The sequence below is a fragment of the Humulus lupulus genome, chromosome 3 (assembly GCF_963169125.1).
Source record: "Humulus lupulus chromosome 3, drHumLupu1.1, whole genome shotgun sequence".
Classification (NCBI taxonomy): domain Eukaryota; kingdom Viridiplantae; phylum Streptophyta; class Magnoliopsida; order Rosales; family Cannabaceae; genus Humulus; species Humulus lupulus.
In genome coordinates this window covers 178,577,648-178,599,860 of record NC_084795.1, presented here as the reverse complement: position 1 = coordinate 178,599,860, position 22,213 = coordinate 178,577,648, and the positions used below count along the sequence as shown (strand labels likewise).

At 43.9% G+C, this 22,213-nt stretch overlaps 1 protein-coding gene across 1 annotated transcript; it reads left to right on the top strand.

Annotated features, from left to right (window-relative positions):
* The first annotated feature begins 20,729 nt into the window (after positions 1-20,729).
* On the top strand, positions 20,730-21,576 carry LOC133825244 (predicted GPI-anchored protein 58). Its single transcript, XM_062258210.1, has 2 exons — positions 20,730-20,955; positions 21,317-21,576. Exons 1-2 carry the CDS (start codon positions 20,730-20,732, stop codon positions 21,574-21,576), a joined length of 486 nt encoding a protein of 161 aa, XP_062114194.1.
* Positions 21,577-22,213: the final 637 nt, after the last annotated feature.

Below are 22,213 nucleotides of genomic sequence, written 5' to 3'. Positions count from 1 at the left end.
CTGTACCACTACACGGTCGTGGCGGCCGATCAGCTGACTATGTACATTCAGCCCCAAAGCTCTCCATCTCAGGACTGGTCCACTTTGCCCTTGCCTTTACCTGCACCATGTAGCACCCGTGAGCCAAGGCCCAGCAAGAAAACACAATAATAGAGCATAATCATCAGACAAACAACCAGATAAATCATACAGTATAATCATATACTCAACAATCCAAATATTCACGATAATCAAGTATTCAGCATACCAAGATTATCATTTCATACTAATAACCAATTCACATATGATAACCAAGGTCAACGCCCTTAGGTCGCACCCTCTATTTATCCCACTGACTCCGGCCCGCTTAAACCGAGCTCAGTGAATATCAAGCTGTCCTCAGCTACCAGTGGCCGAGCCGTGCCCTGTGCGCAAATATTGATTACGGCACTCTTAGGTCATTTATCAGATGTCCCATGGCATAATACCATCTATGACATCATACTGATATAGGGATCTCTTAGTCCCAACACAATCATATAATCGGGTGCAGTTTTCTTACCTTTGGATTCCGGTAGCTTTGATCAATGATGATACCCTTCAAGCACGATCCCTTCCGAGCCCTAGCGTACACATAGTCACAACCATAGATTAGAATCATCACCAAACTTCAATCCCAAAACCTAACCTCGGGACCAATCCCAAGCCCTCGGGAAGCCCTAATTCCACCAAAAACCATAACTGAAAAACACTTTAAAACTTACCTCAAATGGATGAACTACTCTTGCTAACTCCTCAAGCCAAATCAAGGACCCTAGCCCCAAGCTCCAGCCCGAACTCTCCCTGAGTTACAGCTCCAAATTCCTTCAAGAAATGGGTAAGAAACCTAAACCGTGAGAGAGAGACAAGACTTTTGTTTTTCTTTCTTTCCTTTCTTTTCTTCAGACTTCTAAAGCCTTCTACATATTCCCCTATGGCATAAAACATATAACACTTATCTCTGATTCTAAACATCAAAAGACCATATTACCCTCCCAATTATAATTAAACATTTAAATCATTCTAAGGGCATTTTGGTCATTACTCCCAATTCCCGCTAATTCCTCGAGTGTCTCTAATATTTACCGCTTACTTCCCGAAACCTAACTAATCACCAATTATATTTCTCAATATCAAATAGACTCCAATATATTTTCCTAAATCCCAGAAATACCCCCAGGCTCGCCCCTAGCCGGATATAAATCCCTGCCGTGACTTTTTCGCTAAACCGCTCAATAGGATCGCCTTGAGTCACAAGCTACAAATATATCCACATAATAATGTGGTCTCAACACTTTATCACAAATATTTACATTTATGCCCTCAACGAGCCAAAATTACAAATATGCCCTTCTAACCTAATCAGGGCCTACATGCATACTAATACACATAGTCATGCATTACAGATATCCAAATAATCATATAAACATGTTTTTAATCATTTAAATCACATATAATCCAGTTATGCCCTCCTGACACACTAATTAAGGCCCTTAAGCCTTATTATTAAATTTCGGTCGTTACACCATGCCTGCCCACTACTCGAGTACTGGACACGTGGTATACCACAATTGGTGTCTGTTCGGGTTTCGAGGCCTAAAATAATTGTCTTGTCACCTTTTTGCTGCCGTTTTGTCTTTTTAACCCTGGCCCTTAGATCTTGTACTAACCAAATCGGATGGCCCAAATTAATTTATGTCGTTTACGTATAAATAGGGTAGGCAATTTTAAGGTTTCACCACCTTTCATTTGAAATTTTTCTATATTTTCTCTCTTTTGTGTTTCTGAATCCTTCTTCTTTCTCATAAAAACCCAAAAAACGTTCGTTGCACCCCGTTACCCAGGAGTCTTCCAGGAACTTCCCCCTGCCAAGTCTACTTCTTTTTACGGAAGAACATACTGTAAGTACCTCATCTTTTGATTTTGAAGAAATTTTTCTTTTACTGGTCTTTTTTTTTTTTTTCTATTCACCATGCTCATCCGCACTTCTCCATGGTCAATATTAGGCTATTTCCCAAATGTTTTTAGTGAATAGGCTTTAACTTAGATTCAATTAGTAGAATCTAAAATACCTTTAGAACTACAACATTCATAAAACTGGGTAATTTCTGGGTAAAGTTGGGTGATCCATGGAAAATTTAGAAAATACCCATTCGAGATATACGAGATGAAAAAAAATTAGGGTTCAAACCAGGTTGCTTAGGGGTCACGCTTCTTGGGTGGTTCTGCACTAAACCGCCTCCCAAGGAAAGTAATGGTCTGACATTCTGACACACAGATCCCTAAATATTAGGGGTCTGTTAGGAAACCGAGGCATCACGCGACGTGGCTGAGGCCAACTCAGCTCGTATATCAAAAGTAAACCATTCCCCCTCCGTACTTTTGCATCGTAACCTTTAAATCCTCTTAGGTTGCCTACTAATTAGGTCGTTCTATTCGTTAGGCGATCTGATGGCTCCCAAGAAGAACGCACCCAAGAAGAATGCAACCAGCTCGTCTTCTCAGCAAAAGAAAAAGGAGAAGGAGGTCGCCCCTGAGTCTCCCATTCCCCACTTCGGTCCGGTGGTGGAAAAGGAGGTAGTGGTTGACCCCAATGCCTTCTTCGAGGCAGAACACATCGTATCCAAGATCACGACTCAGGGGAGGGTGAACAAGATCATGCTAAGCCACAATATTAAGGTCGAGACCGGAGTTCTCATTTCCCAACCTATTTTTGAAGAGGAATGGAGCTACTCCCCTCTCCAGGATGATTTCCTAGCCTGGAGTTATGAACACCTGAAGGTAGGAGCCTTCACCCCCTTGGACCAATACTTCGTGGACTCTCTAAATTTCGTGAAGTTGGCTCCATTTCAGCTCCCCCCCAAATTCTTATAGGCTTTTGGCGGGGCTGAAATACTTGTTTCTGAAGCACGAGTGGGAGGTCCCCACTCTGGCAGACATATTATATTTTTTCTGCCTCAAAGCCAGCCCAGAACAGAGAGGTCGAGGTAAAGGGTTCTACTATCTCACCGATTCCCCAACTCTGCTCCCGTCATCGACCTCCCAAGCCACCCTAACGACTATAAAGACTTGTTCTTTATGTCGAACGGGTTCCAAAACTGTGAACACAGATACTTCAACTATCATCGTAAGTTCATATTCTCTGACCTCAGCTTGTGAAATCTTATTCTTTCCAAGATATTTCCCTTGTACACGTATTAATTGAGTTTATTTCTCGTGCAGCCATATTTGCGAGGACGGCGAAGTCTGCGACCCTTGGGGTCAGTATGAGAAATTGTCTAGGCTGCCCCCTAGTGAGAAAGACTACCGCCAGATCATGAATGACGTCACGATGCTGGCGTGTCAGTTGATTGGAGAAGGCCAGACGTTGGCCTTAAGAACCCGAGCTACCCTCCCGGTAATCCGCAAGCTCCCATCCTCTCAAGAGGAAACCTTGCCAGGCACCGAAGGTGAGGATGAGGAAGAGGACGAGGTGCCTCTTGTGCGGAAAAGGAGGGTTCTCGAGGCTATTCGGGAACCTGATTTAGATCGTGTTTTGTTAGGGGTAACCGCCGGCCCCTCCGGCCAAGGTAACCCATACCCCTATAGGGAAGTAGATAGGGTTGTTGCCAATTTTAGGTTAGTTAGGTTTAACCCTAATAAGCTCGTCCATCATCATCTACATGACCTAGATCATAACATAACCCTACTCCAATGTGTAGACCACCTAGTGGTGCGTCACGACATGTAACGCCCTGGGTAGCCAAGACCGCTACACTGTGTATTTATAAAGGTGTGAGACTTGCTAATCAAGTCCTTTAATTAAAACGTGTCATTAACTAAAGTGTTCTAGGGCTAAAAGACATTTTGGCCTCAAAAGACACATTTTATAAGTTATAAACAATTTACAGAAGGGATCCCCAAAAGTACAATGTTTAAAAGTTGGTTTACAAAATTCAACAGTTAAGAGTAAACTTTAGCCATATTAAGGCAAAATACAAGGTTTTGGTCCTCTCGTCCCTGTAATCTCCTCAACCATGGCAGTTGAGCGGCCTGACATGTACATTCACCCTGCAGAGCTCTCCAATCAAGGTTGATCAATCTTGCCCTTGCCTTTACCTGCACCACGCAGCACCCATGAGCCAAGGCCCAGCAAGAAAACAACATACACAACATATACAATAATATCAAACAAGTATTCTAGTAAGCATGTTCAGATGTTCATTCCATAGCATACAAGCATACCTCAAGGTACAAATAACCTCATTTATACTTAGATTATACAACAAACTCATTAATCACATTCATAGCCAAACATAATAATCAATTAACTCAAATACTAGGGTCGACACCTTAGGTCGCACCCTCTGTTTAACCCACTGACTCTGGCCTACTTAAACCGAGCTCAGTGCATAATAAGCTGTCCTCGGATACCAGCTTCCGAGTCGTGCCAATTGCACAAGTTAACCATGGCACGCTTAGGTCGTTGGTTTACAATTTACATGGCATAATACCATTCTTTCAATCATATATATCAGGGAGCCCTTTGTCCCATTCAAATATTCAACCGGGTGTAGTTTTCTTACCTTTGGCTTCTAGATGTACTAGTTACAGGCGACACTCCTTGAGCGCGATCCGATCCCTGAGCCCTAGCTTAGCACCTAGTCACAACCATGATGAAGGATACCATTAACAATCTTAAATGAGTTCCTAAACCAAGTTCTAGTCCCCGGAACATTGAACTTCACCAAATATGATAAAAGACTCAATCCCGAGCACCCTAGGTTAAATTCCCAAGCCTAAAATCTCAAAATCCCAAAATCCCTTAAGGGCCCTGGCATAGGCCATCCATGTCGCGGCATGGCCCTAGACAGAGCCCTCCATAGGCACAAAAACAGGTAAGGGCCGCGACATTCCTTAGACCATGCCGTGGCCCGCCCTCCTTCCTCAACACAACTCAACTTCCAAGGGCCGCAGCTTACCAAGAACTATGCCGCGGCCCGACCCCTTCGAACCCAGAAAAACCACCATTTTTAACTCCCAAACCTCATGCAAACTCACTCAAAACCACCCCAGATCCACAACTCAATTATCCAAAGACTTCCCACAAGATCCCAACAACTCAACCTAGCTGAATCCTAGGCTAGAAACCCATCAAAGACCCATTTCAATTACTGAAACTTCCTATCTTAAAAACACAAAACCCAGCCATGGAAACTCTAAAATTCAACCATCAAACTTTGAGTTAAAGCTTACCTCAGCTACAGAATCACTTCTCCAAGAGTTCCCTGACCTAACTTCAAAGATCCCAGTCTCAAATCCAACCTTGAATACCAAAACCACAACCATTAAAATCTCAGCCATTTTCTCAAAATTCCCAACCATAGAAATGAAAATTCAAAGCTTACCTTGGCTTTATTTCAATCCTTGATCGGTTCCTGAGCTAATCCTCCATATTATTCCCTTCAATTCCCAAATATTCAGCTTGATTCTCTTGAAAATTCAGAGTTGTTCTTCTTCCTAAGAGAGAGAAGAGAGAGAGGGCTGAGAGGGTCGGTTTAATTTCTGTGTCTAATATTTTCTAAAGTCTTCCAAGTATATCTTTAGGTTATTAGACTAATCCCAAAGCTCGGGGTGCCAGAAACGACCCCGAGGGCCAAACGGTAAAATCCCCCAATAATCCCACCTAGACATACTAACCTCAAATATATCTCCATATATTTATTTCCATCACCCGATAGTCCAAATCACTACCCGATACCTAGAACACCCCTGACTTGTCCAAAGTCAATTATAATGCCCCGTTGTGACTTTTCCCGCCATCTAGCCCTAGGATCGCCTCGAGTCGCCGGCTACAGAGCTATCCACATAATAATGCGGTTCTCATATATACAACATGTCTATTTCATACTATCACATAATATCATCAATTATCATATAATATCATTTAAGCACCATTAATCACATAATATCTCATTCAAATAAATACTATTCACTCAAATCCGATTTATGCCCTCCCGGCACACTTATCAAGGCCCTTAAGCCTTATTAGCGAATTTGGGTCGTTACAACTATCCCTTCCTAATGAGAATTTCGTCCCCAAAATTTTCTTGAATAGCTCAGGATACTGATCCCGCATTGCTTTCTCTAACTCCCAGGTCGCTTCCTCGACCTTGCTATTCCTCCATAGTACTTTCACTAACGGAATCGTCTTATTCCGTAAGACTTCGTCCTTCTGATCCAAAATCTGAACTTGTCACTCCTCATAGGACAAATCTATTTGTAACTCTAAGTCCTTGTATTTTAGTACATGTGTCGTATCTGAAACATAATTCCGCAACATGGAGACATGGAACACATTATGAACCCCTGATAGCGACGATGGCAAGGCCAGCCTGTAAGCCACCTGTCCAATCCTCTCTAGGATCTCAAAAGGTCCAACAAACCGAGGGCTCAACTTGCCCTTCACTCCAAACCTCCTCACCCCTCTCAATGGTGAAACTCGCAGAAACACGTGGTCCCCAACTTGGAACTCCACGTTCCTACGCTTAGGATCAGCGTAGCTTTTCTGTCTACTCTACGAAGCAAGCATTCTGGCCCGAATCTTTTCGATAGCCTCATTAGTCCTCTGAACCATATCTGGCCCCAAATACCTTCTCTCACCCATCTCATCCCAGTGAATGGGCGATCTACACTTTCTTCCATATAACATCTCATAAGGAGCCACTCCAATCGTGGACTGGTAACAGTTGTTATATGAAAATTCGATCAATGGGAAATACTTACTCCATGACCCCTTGAAGTCAATCACACATGCCGTAAGCATGTCCTCCAATACCTGAATCGTCCTCTCAGACTATCCATCAGTCTGAGGATGAAAGGCTGTGCTAAATTTCAGCTGAGTCCCCATAGCTCTCTGCAAAGCTCCCCAAAACTTGGAGGTAAAGATAGGATCTCTATCAGATACAATAGACTTTGGAACCCCATGGAGACGAACTATCTCCCTCACATACAGTTCTGCATACTGCTCCACTGTATAGGTCGACCTTACTGGTAGAAAATGAGCTGACTTGGTGTACCTGTCCACTATCACCCACACCGAGTCATGAAGTCCAACTGTTCTGGGTAATCCACCAACGAAATCCATCGTAATGTCCTCCCACTTCCACTCTAGGATACCCAAAGGCTGAAGCAATCCCGCTGGTCGCTGATGCTCAGCCTTAACTTGCTGACATGTCAAACATCTAGCCACATACTCTACTACATCCTTCTTCATCCCGGGCCACCAATATAATGTCCGTAGATCCTGGTATATCTTCGTGGTACCCGGATGAAGCGAGTATGGCGTAGTGTGAGACTCATCCAGTATCTCTCGTCTGATCCCCTCATCTGCCGGAACACAAATCCGTCCCTGATAACGGAGCAAACCTGTCTCAGAAACAGAATAATCCTTAGGTGTCCCCGCTAAGACCTGCTGTCTAACCTCCTGCAACTGTGCATCCACTAACTGACCCTCCTTGACCCGCTCCAGCAGGGTCGACTGCAAGGTAATATTGGCTAACTAGCCTACCACCAGTTCTATCTTTGCCCTGGCCATATCATCAGCTAACTCCCTCAAGATCTGTGTGGAACTATACAACTGTCCTGGGCCCCTCCTGCTCAACGCATCCGCCACCACATTGGCCTTCCCAGGGTGATAAAGAATGTCGCAGTCATAATCCTTAACCAGCTCCAACCAACGCCTCTGCCTCATGTTCAGATCCTTCTGAGTAAAGAAATACTTCAAACTTTTATGATCAGTGTATATCTCGCACTTCTCCCCATACAAATAATGACGTCACACCTTCAGTGCGAATACCACTGCTTCTAATTCCAAATCATGAGTCGGATACCGCTGTTCATACTCCTTCAGCTGCCGAGATGCATAGGCTATGAATTTCTCGTTCTGCATCAGCACGCAGCCAAAACCCATCCTCGATGCATCACAATAGACCACAAACTTTCCTTCCTCCGAAGGAAGACTCAACACAGGCGCAGAAATAAGTCATCGCTTCAACTCTTGAAAACTGTTCTCACACTTCTCTGACCAAACAAACTTCTGATTCTTTCTTGTCAACTCTGTCATCGATGAAGAAATCTTTGAGAAGCCCTCTACAAACCGTCTATAGTAACCAGCCAATCCAAGGAAACTTCGAACCTCCAAGGCATTCCTTGGCCTCGGCCAATCCCTTACTGCTTCTATCTTGGACGGATCCACCTTAATCCCTTCTGCCCCAACTATATGCCCAAGAAAGGTCACCTCTGGCAGCCAAAACTCACACTTCTTAAACTTGGCATACAACTGATGCTCCCTTAACCTCTGTAAAACCTGTCGGAGATGCTGCTCATGCTCTACCTCTGAACTGGAATAAACCAAGATGTCGTCGATGAAGACAATGACGAACTGATCTAAGAAGTCCTTGAACACCCTATTCATCAGATCCATAAAAGCTGTTGGGGCATTGGTCAGACCAAAAGACATGACCAAGAACTCATAATGCCCATACCGTGTCTGAAAGGCTGTCTTCGGTATGTCCTCATCTTTGATCCTCAGCTGGTGATAACCAGATCGAAGATCAATCTTTGAGAACACCGTCTTTCCCTGTAGCTGATCGAACAAGTCATCAATCCTTGGTAGGGGATACTTATTCTTGATAGTTAAGTTGTTCAACTCCTTATAATCTATACACATCCTCAAGGTCACATCCTTCTTCTTAACAAACAACACTGGAGAGCCCCATGGAGAATAACTAGGTCTGATGAATCCCAAATCTAGAAGTTCTTGCAACTGTATCTTCAATTCGTTCAACTCCGCTGGTGCCATCCTATATGGTGTCCTTGATACTGGTTCTGTCCCCAGTGCTAGCTCAATCTCAAACTGGATCTCCCTGCGCGGCGGCAACCCTGGAAAATCCTCAAGAAACACATCTAAGAACTCACACACCAACCTGGTCTCTCCCGGCCCTGCCGGCATAACCCTAGTAGTATCCACCACACTAGCCAAAAAACCTATGCATCCCCCCCGCAACAAATCTCTGGCTTTCAATGCTGAAATCATGGGTACGCGGGGTCCAGACACCGCACCCACAAGACAAAAGGGTCCTCGCCCTCAGGCTCAAAAGTCACCATCTTCTTCCTGCAGTCAACAGTAGCTCCATATCTAACCAACCAATCCATCCCCAAAATCATATCAAAATCCTCCATGTCTAACTCAATCAAATCCACCGAGAGTTCCCTACTATCAACCATCGCTGGCAGTGCCCTAATCCATCTCCTAGAAACTACCAGTTCCCCGGTAGGCAATAAAGTCCCAAACCCTGCAGTCCGATACTCACTAAGTCTACACAATCTATCTATCACTTTACTAGAAACAAAAGAATCTGTAGCACCAGAATCAATCAATACTGTAAAAGGACTGCCAGCACTAGAAAGCTGACCTGTCACTACCGAGGGGCTTGCCTCGGCCTCAGCCTGTGTCAAAGTGAATACTCGAGCTGGAGTCAAGCTATCCACCTTCCCTACTTCACCCTTCTTCACTGTTGGGCAGTCTTTCCTAAGATGCCCCACTGTACCGCATACAAAACAAGCCTTGGCCCGACACTCGCCCAGATGGCATCTTCTACATCTCGGGCACTCTGGATAGGTCTGTCATGCCTCACCACCACTCTGACGGCCACCCTGACCACCCCGACCCCTCCTGTCAGGACCAGGAGTGGTTGAGGTGTCAGGAGTCTTCCTCTTGAAGTCACTGGGGCATCTTCCCCTACCAGATCCAGAATATGGAGGCACCGCCCTGCGGCCCTCCCTTCTCGCTGCACTATCTCTCCATATCTTGTTCTCCGCTTCCTCAGTGGTAAGAGCCTTCTCAATGGCCTGGGCATAAGTTGTTCCTCCAGGTACCGTTGTGATCCTGACATCTCGGGCTATCATAGCATTCAGCCCTCTAATGAATCTATCCTGCCTAGCTGCATCAGTAGGCACAAGATCTGGAGAAAACTTTGCAAGCCTATCAAATTTTAGGGCATATTCAGTAACAGTCATATTGCCCTGAACCAGACTCACAAACTCATTCACCTTCGTTGCTCTACTTCTGACTGAATAGATCTTTGAAACCTTCCCAACTCAATGTAGTCACATCCCTAGTCTGCGATGCCACTTCCCACTAGATACGGGCATCCTCTCTCAACATATATGTGGCACAAGCCACCCTATCATGCCCCTCTATCCTCATAAAATCCAGAATTACGGTGATCATAGTTAGCCACTGCTCGGCTTTCAATGGATCTGGTCCACCCTCAAAGATTGGGGGTTGTTGCTTCCTGAACCGTTCATATAACAGCTCCCATTTGTTACCAATCTCCCCAGACTGCACTACTGGTACCACTGCAGGTGGTACAAAAGGGGCAGCACTCCCTGACGGAGCCTACTGTTGCAGAATACGAATCTGCTCATCCTGACTCTGTAATCGAGCCTGCATCTCAGCCATTAACTGCTGCCAGTTCTCAGGCACTGGCGGAGGAGTCTGGCCCTGGTCATCACCCCTGGTCCCGGACCTAGTGCCGGATAGTCGTGTAGATTTTCTTGGACGCATAGCTATCCAAGTCAATCTGCAAATAACGACTCGGCAATCAGACCATGATGACAGGGTAAAATTTCTCCAAGATCCACCAATAGAATATAACCAATCACAAACAATTCACATATAATCATCCATGCTCATGCACTGGCTGCTAATAAGCACGCCTCCAATCTCATTACACAATAGCTATGAAACAAGCATTCATCCATGCACGATATACAATTAATCATCCAAATATTCATCTACATGCACGACAATGCTAGTAAACATGCCCCAATATTCTCACACAATAGTCAAGGGCCAGGCCCTATCAGTATCTCATGCTTCCTATAAATTCAATAAACAACAACATTCATAACTCATTTCAGGCACATAAGCATATAAACACATTTACACATTACCAAACCCTGATTTGAGCTTATCTCTAGCAGCAATTGTACATGTCCAACCTGTCTTCAGGAACCCTTAAACCTAGGAGGCTCTGATACCAAGTTGTAACGCCCTGGGTAGCCAAGACCGCTACACTGTGTATTTATAAAGGTGTGAGACTTGCTAATCAAGTCCTTTAATTAAAACGTGTCATTAACTAAAGTGTTCTAGGGCTAAAAGACATTTTGGCCTCAAAAGAAACATTTTATAAGTTATAAACAATTTACAGAAGGGATCCCCAAAAGTACAATATTTAAAAGTTGGTTTACAAAATTCAACAGTTAAGAGTAAACTTTAGCCATATTAAGGCAAAATACAAGGTTCTGGTCCTCTCGTCCCTGTAATCTCCTCAACTGTGGCGGTTGAGTGACCTGACATGTACATTCACCCTGCAGAGCTCTCCAATCAAGGTTGATCAATCTTGCCCTTGCCTTTACCTGCACCACACAGCACCCGTGAGCCAAGGCCCAGCAAGAAAACAACATACACAACATATACAATAATATCAAACAAGTATTCTAGTAAGCATGTTCAGATGTTCATTCCATAGCATACAAGCATACCTTAAGGTATAAATAACCTCATTTATACTTAGATTATACAACAAACTCATTAATCACATTCATAGCCAAACATAATAATCAATTAACTCAAATACTAGGGCCGACACCTTAGGTCGTACCCTCTGTTTAACCCACTGACTCTGACCCGCTTAAACCGAGCTCAGTGCATAATAAGCTATCCTCGGATACCAGCGTCCGAGCCGTGCCAATTGCACAAGTTAACCATGGCACGCTTAGGCCATTGGTTTACAATTTACATGGCATAATACCATTCTTTCAATCATATATATCAGGGAGCCCTTAGTCCCATTCAAATATTCAACCGGGTGTAGTTTTCTTACCTTTGGCTTCTAGATGTACTAGTTACAGGCGACACTCCTTGAGCGCAATCCGATCCCCGAGCCCTAGCTTAGCACCTAGTCACAACCATGATGAAGGATACCATTAACAATCTTAAATGAGTTCCTAAACCAAGTTCTAGTCCCCAGAACATTGAACTTCACCAAATATGATAAAAGACTCAATCCCGAGCACCCTAGGTTAAATTCCCAAGCCTAAAATCTCAAAATCCCAAAATCCCTTAAGGGCCCCGGCATAGGCCATCCATGTCGCGGCATGGCCCTAGACAGAGCCCTCCATAGGCACAAAAACAGGTAAGGGCCGCGGCATTCCTTAGGCCATGCCGCAGCCCGCCCTCCTTCCTCAGCACAACTCAACTTCCAAGGGTCGCGACTCACCAAGAACTATGTCGCGGCCCAACCCCTTCGAACCCAGAAAAACCACCATTTTTAACTCCTAAACCTCATGCAAACTCACTCAAAACCACCCCAGATCCACAACTCAATTATCCAAAGAATTCCCACAAGATCCCAATAACTCAACCTAGCTGAATCCTAGGCTAGAAACCCATCAAAGACCCATTTCAATTACTGAAACTTCCTATCTTAAAAACACAAAACCCAGCCATGGAAACTCTAAAATTCAACCATCAAACTTTGAGTTAAAGCTTACCTCAGCTGCAGAATCACTTCTCCAAGAGTTCCCTGACCTAACTTCAAAGATCCCAGTCTCAAATCCAACCTTGAATACCAAAACCACAACCATTAAAAACTCAGCCATTTTCTCAAAATTCCCAACCATAGAAACGAAAATTCAAAGCTTACCTTGGCTCTATTTCAATCCTTGATCGGTTCCTGAGCTAATCCTCCATATTATTCCCTTCAATTCCCAAATATTCAGCTTGATTCTCTTGAAAATTCAGAGTTGTTCTTCTTCCTAAGAGAGAGAAGAGAGAGAGGGCTGAGAGGGTCGGTTTAATTTCTGTGTCTAATATTTTCTAAAGTATTTTAAGTATAACCTTAGGTTATTAGACTAATTCCAAAGCTCGAGGTGCCAAAAACGTCCCTGAGGGCAAAACGGTAAAATCCCCCAATAATCCAACCTAGACATCCTAACCTCAAATATATCTCCATATATTTATTTCCATCACCCGATAGTCCAAATCACTACCTGATACCTAGAACACCCCTGACTTGTCCAAAGTCAATTATAATGCCCCGTTGTGACTTTTCCCACTTTCTAGCCCTAGGATCGCCTCGAGTCGCCAGCTACAGAGCTATCCACATAATAATGTGGTTCTCATATATACAACATGTCTATTTCATATTACCACATAATATCATCAATTATCATATAAAATCATTTAAGCACCATTAATCACATAATATCTCATTCAAATAAATACTATTCACTCAAATCCCATTTATGCCCTCCTGGTACACTAATCAAGGCCCTTTAGCCTTATTAGCGAATTTGGGTCGTTACACGACAATAGTTACCCAAAGGGCATAGTTGTTGTGGACAACACTTTAAATTTTAGATCTGCCATTTTTTAGGAGTATGGAACCAACCGTAGGACCTGGCCTTCTCTGCTCCAGGGCGCCTTTGCCCCTGGATTTAGGCAGTACGTAGATGAGTCCAGCCTTGAGGTAGAACCTGAGCCTGAACCTCCTAGGATCCAAGAAATACTAGTCGTAGACTCTCCCTCTCCTCTAGTAGTCCCAAGGCCGGAGGTCATGATAATAGACTCCTCCCCCATCACGGAGGGTAGGATCTTTATTTCTTTATTTTCTTTCTGGGTATGTTTTTTACTTTATTTGAGAACTAATCCCCTCTTGTTCTTTTCAGGCGAAGAGATGGAACAAACCGGAGCTCCTGACCTCCGCACTGTTTTCCAAGTCGGGAAAACCGGCTTGGGCCCTGTTGTGAAGAGGCCCAAATTTACGAAGAAGGGCCATTCGACAGCGGTAAATGTCTCAAAATCCCCTGCTAAGGGGAAAGGCTCGAGCTCGACAACTCTAGTGTCTTCCGTTACTGAGAGGAGGATTCCTCCTCCTCCTCCTCCTCCTCCGCCTCGGTTTGCGTCTCCTCGGAATCAAGTAATACAAGTTGATCCTTCAGCCCCCCCTGCCCCAGCTGCGACCGTCCGAATACCAGTAGATCCCCAGGATCTAGAGAAAATCCCTTAAGCCTTTCAGGGGATCCTTTAAGAGACGGCGAGCCACATGGTGGGGCATGCCTATAAGGCTAGCTCAAGGGACTTCAGGACTATCGAGGAGCGGAGCCCGGAGAAAGTCCTGAAGTCAGCCTTGGGGATGAACCTTACAGTAAGTTATCCTTCCTTGGTGACATCTTTCTTTTTATCGCATCTAAGGATGTATCTGACTTGCCTTGTTATTTTGCAGTCTGCCCTGGCTCAATACTGAAGTATAGCCTGGGCTAGGGCTATAAATGATGAGCTCCAAGCCGAAATAAACACCACCAAGACTGCCCTGACAGTTGCTCAAGAAGGCGAGTAGGCCACCAAAGCTGCCTTTGCAGCTGCTCAAAAGAGCGAGTATGATGCCAAGTTTGCCCTCGCCTCGTCCCAAAAAAGCGAGTAGGCTGCAAAGATTGCCTTGGCTGCTCTCTAGGCTCAAACTGCACAACTCCAGGCCAAGGTTGATGAAGCCAAAGCAAAACTGCTCGAGGCCTAGGCTGCAGTCAAAGAAGAGAAGGCGGCCTCATTTTCGTCCATGGAGGATATGTTGTACCATTGCTGGGCCTTTAACCAGGATGGGAACTTTTCTTTCATGGCTCCCGCGCTGTGGGATCCGTACCTTGAAAAATTCAAGGCTTGAATCTTGCAAAAACCGTCAGAAATGGGAGATGCTTCTGCAGCGGGCGAGCAGGATGGCAAGGAGGTTACATCCTTAGAGCGACCTGGAGGAGCTCAGTGACACCCTTTTTCCTTGTTTTTTTTTTTTGGCTTATAAACAATTGCCTTTGGGGTCAATTTGAGGTTTTTCTCCTCAGGATAATTTAATTTTCAATTTATATATCTAACTTCTTATCTAATTACCTTTCCTTTATCATCTCTCATGTTTATGACTCCTTAGACTTGTACATTTGAGATTTTAGGAATCGATTTTTAGATCAGGATAGAAGTTTTGAGCTCGGTTATATCCAAACTTTATGTGTTGATTATATCATACCTATTAAGAATCAGGCCTTGGACCCGATTATATCCGAGATTTTATATATTTTAAACTTAGTTCGTGTTAGGTTTATTGATAACTCGAGCTTTAAGAAGCCCTTAATTTTAAACAATTTTCCCAACTTTCCAAGTTTTGTACCTGGGTGTATCCAGGGTTTTAAATGATCACAACTTAGTTTAAACTAGGTATATTGACATCTCAAGCTCTTAAAAAACCATTGCATATTCAATTTTCCAAGCTTCTATGTTTCGAACCTAGATGTATGCAAGGTTTCAAGTAACTTAAACTTAGTTCGTGCTAGGTTTATTGACATCTCGAGCTCTTAAAAAGCCGTCGAATAATCAATTTTCCAAGCTTCTAAGTTTTGTACATTGTTGTATCCAGGGTTTTAAGTAATATAGACTTATCCAGCGATCTTATTCTGATCCACCTTGGGTTATATGCCCCCCAAGTAACCAGAATATAGAGACTTTCTTGGTTGCTTTTACAAACATCAATACACAAGCTAATACAACCTTAACAAGAAAAATTATTTAAAACCACCTTAACAAGAAAAATCATTTAATAATCCATCTGTGTATTTAATTAAATGGCTTTTATAATTAAGCCTTACATGGATGACTGTACTACTGATAATATTTTGTTAAAATGCATGTCGTTCCAGGTCCGTGAGACTATTTCTCCATTCAACCGAGCTATCTTGAAAGTTCTTTCATGCAAAACTTCCACGATCTCATATGGTCCTTCCTAGTTCAGGCCTAAAACGCCATCCTTGGGATCCTTATTCTCCAGAAAGACCCTTCGGAGAACCAGGTTGCCCAATCCAAAACTACGTCTCTTGACTTTAGAATTAAAGTAACGAGTGATTTTTTGTTGATAATGGACGAGCTGTAACTGCGAATCCTCTCGCTTCTCATCAATCAGGTCGAGAGATGCATTAAGTAATTCATCATTCTGTTCCTGGATAAATGTTATATGCCTGTGAGTGGTTACCATAGCTTTGACTAGAAGGACGGTCTCGCTTCCAAAAGTTAAGGAGAAAGGAGTGTGTCCCGTGGAGGTCCTGTGAGAAGTTCGGTATGCCCAAAGTACTTGTGGGAGCTTTTCGGGCCATATTCCTTTGGCCTCATCTAACCTCTTCTTAAGGCTCGCCTTTAGGGTTTTATTCACAGCCTTGACACGTCCATTGGCCTGTGGATATGCTACCGAGGAGAAACTCTTGATAACGCCGTATTTTTCACAAAAGTTAGTGAAAAGATCACTGTCGAATTGGGTCCTATTGTCCGACATGATCTTCTTAGGAAGCCCAATCCAACATACAATTTTCTTCACCACAAAGTCTAGGACTCTTTTTGAAGTGATGGTTTCCAAAGGCTCGGCCTCTACCCACTTCGTGAAATAGTCGATTGCCACCACCGCGTAACGAACTCCTCCCTTGCCCATTGGTAGGGACCGTCTTAGGTCGATTCCCCTCACCGCAAATGGCCACGACCAGTACTAACACCAATGTCATTCTGACTAATGAGTCAGTGCCACTCATAAGTAAGCAATGCAACCAGGCATATATCATATGTCAAATATCCAAATATAAGGCATTCAACATGCTTACTCAACATTTACCAATATAATTATGATCATCCACATTTATAGAGACTCAAGCTCTGATCAATTCCATATTCAATATTCATGCCATACCTTAATCATATGTATCGTATGCATCACATACTGGGTGCAGTTTTCTTACCTTTGGTCCAAGCACAAGTTACTAATAAACGACCCTCAAGCACGATCCTGTTTCCAAGCCCCTAGCAATAACCTAGTCACAACAATAATATAAAACCCCATCAAAAAATGAGTAAATAAATACTTTTGGACCAAGTCCTAGCCTCCGGGATGTCGAATCCTACCCAACTAGGTAGTAGGATCGATCCCGAGCCCTTAGAGTTAAGTTCCCACGACTAAAAATCAAATATGGGCAAAACTGCCCTTAAGCGCCGCGGCCCCCCAGCACTGAGCCGCGACCCACTTCCAAACAGAGACGCCAGTCTCAAGATGCCTGTGCCACATGCTGCGGCCTGCCTTCCAGGCATCGCGGCCCCATTGCCCTTCAACCTATTCTCTCCTCTTCACTAAGCTCGGGTCGCGACCCCACTTGGAACTCAGCCAAAAACTTTGTTTTTCCCCTTTTAAATCATTCCAAAATCCTACTCAAACATATCCAAATCTCAAAAACAAGTTTCCAAACATCCCAATTATCCAAAACCATTGAAACCCAAGTCTCAAATAATCCAAAAACTCATCAAAACATAAAATTCAATCAAAGCTTAAAAAATTGAACACTTAAAACTTGGATTACCTTCGATTGAGTCGTTTCCCAACTAAATCCTTTGGGTAATAAGCTTCTAATCTTTCCTAGAATTGTTATGCCTCGATCCTTGCTTGAATCTGAGTCCTAAAACTCGAGTGTCAAAAAGGGAGCAGGAGAGAGAGAGAGAACGTTCTTTTTATTTTCTGACAAGTTACTTTGAGCTTAAGTAACCTCAAGCAAATCCAATGCATGGGGTCCCAAAAACACCCCCCGGGGTAAAATAGTCAAAATTCCCAGAACTCCCTCCTGATCTCACTAACTCCCAATTTATCATCAAATATTTATTCACATTACCCAAAATACCCCTTGACTCCCTCTAAATCAAGTATGGATCCCGTTGTGACTTTCCCACTAGCTTGCTCCCTAGGATAGTCTCGTGCCGATTAACCCAAACATAACCATATAATAATATAGTACCACACCCCTACCACATATATGCCAAATTTACCCATAACGGGCCAAATTATAAAAATTGCCCAATTAGACAGAAATGGGCCCACATGCATATTTAATACACCTAAACATGCATGTCAAGCCATATTATAATATAACTCACATAATCACATAATGACACACATTAATATCATATAATCATGTAATTCCATAATTTGCCAACCTGGCCCCCTAATCAAGGCCTCAAGCCTTATTATGAAATTTGGGGCGTTACAATAGTCGAGTCAGAAGCAGCTAAGGAAATAGTCTGGCAAAAGAAGTTCTATTCGGATCTTGGTGTTATTCCAAAAATGGATAAACCGCTTGTGTTGTTGTTTGACAATACAGGAGTGATAGCCAACTCGAAAGAACCTCGTAGTCACAAGAGGAGTAAGCATATAGAAAGGAAGTTGTTGACACTGATTTTGGTCAACGACACAGAGTCTAGAAAATGACTTAAAAAAGTAATATAGAGCTTGAGAAAATGATCTAATTGAAAATAAAGAACACAGAGAATTATAGTGGTTCGGCCCCAGTGATTGGTAATAACCTACGTCCACTTGATACTATTATTAGTATTGAGCTTCAAAGGTGTGATCAAAGAACTAGGGTTCCTGAGTTTCACAGACCTTAGAAGAAGAAAACAATACAACCATGGATAGTAGTAATATAATTCCAAAAGAAAAAGATCGATCCCCTTCCTTGAGCTATTTCTTGTGTATTTATAGGCTCAGGAAGAGTTACATGAATTAGGAAATAATATCTATCCTTAATAAACAGATCTGCAGGTCATAATGAAGAGATATTCTCGGATATCATCACAACTGTACAGATCTTTACATAAATGAACGGAGTATACGACCAGTCTGGTCGTATATAAAACTTGATATTTCCATGTGGAAATAATCCTGGTCTATAGGCGAGCAATATTTGTGCTACGTGTCGACCACGTGTTGAAAATCCTTGCCACATCATCAACAGCTGTTTTTTGGATAAACATTTTCCCCCAAAGTTTATTTATTGCGACCAGCAATAAGTAAACTTAGAAAACTAACTTTTCGTATGCCCCACGAAATCTGTCAAAGCCTCTCGTGCGTTCTTGAAAACTGTGACCTAATCACGTCCAATCATGCCTTTTCAGTTTCCAAGTAACCTTTCAGATGGCTGTTAGACTCCTCCATGCCTTGAAAAAGGTAACTCATGATTACCCTTTTTCAACACATCACAGCTTCTATAAATAATCCCCACATTCTTCTTTTAACTCTTTACACGCCATCTCTTTGCCAAGAACTCTCAAGAACTCTATTTCAGAACCCGGAACTTCAAAGGTCTTCAGTCGCTTTGCTAAGGGTCCTTCGCTTGCAAACCCAAAGTCATTCTTTTTCAGAATCTCCAATCTTTATCCAGGTAAATTTCTTCGACGTTTAAACCCTTTGAGATGTCATGCATACTGTTTCTGTGCTCTTAAATTTTTTATGTTCTTGGGTAGAAATTTGTGAAGATTTTGTATATATCGTTTGATGCTTGATAGGGTAGTGTAGTTTTGCTTTATAGAAGTTAGGAATTAGTTTGATAGTCAGGATCATGGGTTTAGGGCGTAAAATCGAAGTAAAAATTTGATTTTTAGGCTAGCTAAAAAACTGGGTTTTTCCCGCCCCTTTGGAGTTGAAAAAGCTTTTTCCAGAAAAAACTTTTTACTTTCACTTTTTGATCCGTTTTTCAAACTGTTTGCATGAAACTTAGTGTTTCGGTTAGAATGCTGCTGGTCGTAGATGCGAGCAACGTTATTCCAACTTTCAACATAAGCTCCCAGGCTGTGCGTCTTATCTCCTCCTTTGTCTGTTTGCAGTTTACATGCAAGACCCTTGGGGAGGAGAAAGACCCTTCGACGATGATCTTCTAGCTCAACTGCTCGAGGACGAAGAACAACCCTCGTCATTGATACCTGAAATTCCCTTTTCTCGTACTAATCCAAACACTTCCCCAGTCTTGACCCAAAATATGGCTCGCACCAAAACCAAGGCCCAAAAAAGGAAAACCTCTGACCCTTCTCATCAGCCTGCTGCTTCGGCTGATGTTCCCTCAACCAGTGGTCGAGATGAAAAATTCTCCCAACCCGAACATCCAAAGACATGCCCACCCTAGACATGCCATTCAGCCTGATGTTGAGTGGTAGGTGGTCTCTGAAAGTAGGGTGACGATCAGAATGATCGCCAACTACTTATGGAAATATGGTCTCCCAGGGCTGACCTTAGTCAAACCCAACCCAGACCAAAGGGCGAATCTGCCTGGGGGCGCCTTCAACGCCTGGTTGCGATTTCATATTGAGGCAGGGGCCACCTTGTCTCTTCACTCATTCTTTCAGGGGGTGGCCAACTATTTTGGAGTTGCCCCCTTTCAAATAACCCCAAATGGATATAGAATGCTTGCTGCACTCTATATCTTATACAGCCAGAAGAAATGGCCCGTGCCATCGCCTCATGAGGTCAACTACCTGTTCGACCTCAAATCTAACCCCAACCAAGAAGGCATGGGGTTCTTCCACTTCTGTCATCAGGAAACTGGGTGCACCTTCCTGACTGACACAACCCACATCCCAAACATGGGGAGGTACTACCAAGAGTACTTCCTCACGGCTGACATGGTCACGGACAACCTGGCTTTCGGACAAGGAGGTAAAACTTTCGTACCACTGGCTGACTTCTTCCCTTAGTGTTTTCCTCCACAATGTCTTAAACTGTTGATGTCTTCCAGGCCCGTGGCTACGACCAAACCCAACTCCGGACATGGAGTTGAGATCGGCTCTCCTAGCCAGCATGACAGATGCTGAAAAGAGTGTCGAGAATCTGGTTACAGAGGTTAACCTTAGGATGGTTGGCCTCTGGGCCCCTCAACCGGACACGAGGGGGCCATCGGCAGGGAGTGCTTGCGCCAAAGAGGAACCCGAGCAGCAACCTCCAGCGTCACCTCCACGGAGGAGACTAACTGGGGTCACGACCAGGGAACCTGCTGGCAATCCTCCAGCAGAGAGGCCCTCGGCCCCCTTGGGGAAAGGAAAGAAGAAGGCTACCGAGCCTGTCGATCTCTCTGATGATTCGTCGGACGACAATGGTATAGTTATTTCACTTTTAGACAATTTGCCAATTCCCTGTCATCTTTTTGACGGGGACAGCAATTTTAAATATGCTCCAAATTTAGGGCCAGACTTCTTCATGTCAAAGAATGAGTATAAGAGTAGTAGAGTCTGTAGTGTAGTGACCAGTAATAATAGCTCGGGTATTTGACTTTGCAATCCTTTTTTGCTTCTTTTTCTGATGTAATGTACTTAGTCATTCATGCTATCTCACTGTTCGACTCTGTTTTTGCTTTTCAGACATGGACTCCACCAATGTATTTGACCTCTACAACGCTCCAGAGGCAGCCACGGCTCCTCCAAGCAAGAAGAAAACCAATAAGAGACATCTCGGGGAGAGCAGCAAAGCTCCTCAGGCGAAGAAGGCCTGTAACGCAGGCCCTTCAGAGGATATACCCTCTGCCACCACGACTCCACCTTCTCCCCGTGAGCAGCAGACTCCATCTGCTGTGGCCGGGTCGACTCCTTCTCCCGCGGCGCCGACTGACCAACCTCAGTAGGAAGATCCTACTTCAACCGGGAACATGATGGTTGGTCGTGCCTTCAAGTTGATCAAGGATAGGATCACCAAGATCGTGAAGCATGAACGCTGCCGAGAGGCAATGGCTGCTACGGAGACGATGGAGGTTGAACCAATCCTGAACCGTGCCCTGAACGAGTTCACCAGTGTAAGTCATCTTATTTTGTAGAAACATGTCTTCTTTAGTTTACCGTTTGTCTAACTTTTGTTATGACTGCAGGCCATGCTAACCCTTACTGCCGGCCGCATCCGCCTGGGTGTCGTCACCGAGCAGGCCAGGACTTTGGAGCAACGGCACAAGGATGAACTCAAAGCTGTTGAGGCCAGACATGCTGATCAGCTGGCGGCGGTGGCTGAGGAAAAGGCCCAACTGGCTAAGGAGTTGGAGGAGAAGCTGAAGTCTCTGGAAAAAGGCCGCGAGCAGAGGGACCAATACAAGGACCAACCATTTTAACTTCAAAGCGGCTAAACAGCTCGAGTTAGACTTGATCGCGAGCAAGCAGGAGACCACAGCTCTGGAGGGCCGGGTCCAGGAGTTGGAGAAGACCAACGCCGACAACTTGGAAAGATACAAGAATGCCACCCTGAGGTGATTCTAAGATTTCTGGAAGCACAAT

Bases quoted from the DNA above. Each gene is read 5' to 3' on its own strand.
- LOC133825244 (XM_062258210.1), top strand. From the start codon at position 20,730: ATGGAGTTGAGATCGGCTCTCCTAGCCAGCATGACAGATGCTGAAAAG. The intron at 20,956-21,316 runs GCAATCCTCCAG...TTTGCTTTTCAG, and splicing joins CACGACCAGGGAACCTGCTG to ACATGGACTCCACCAATGTA.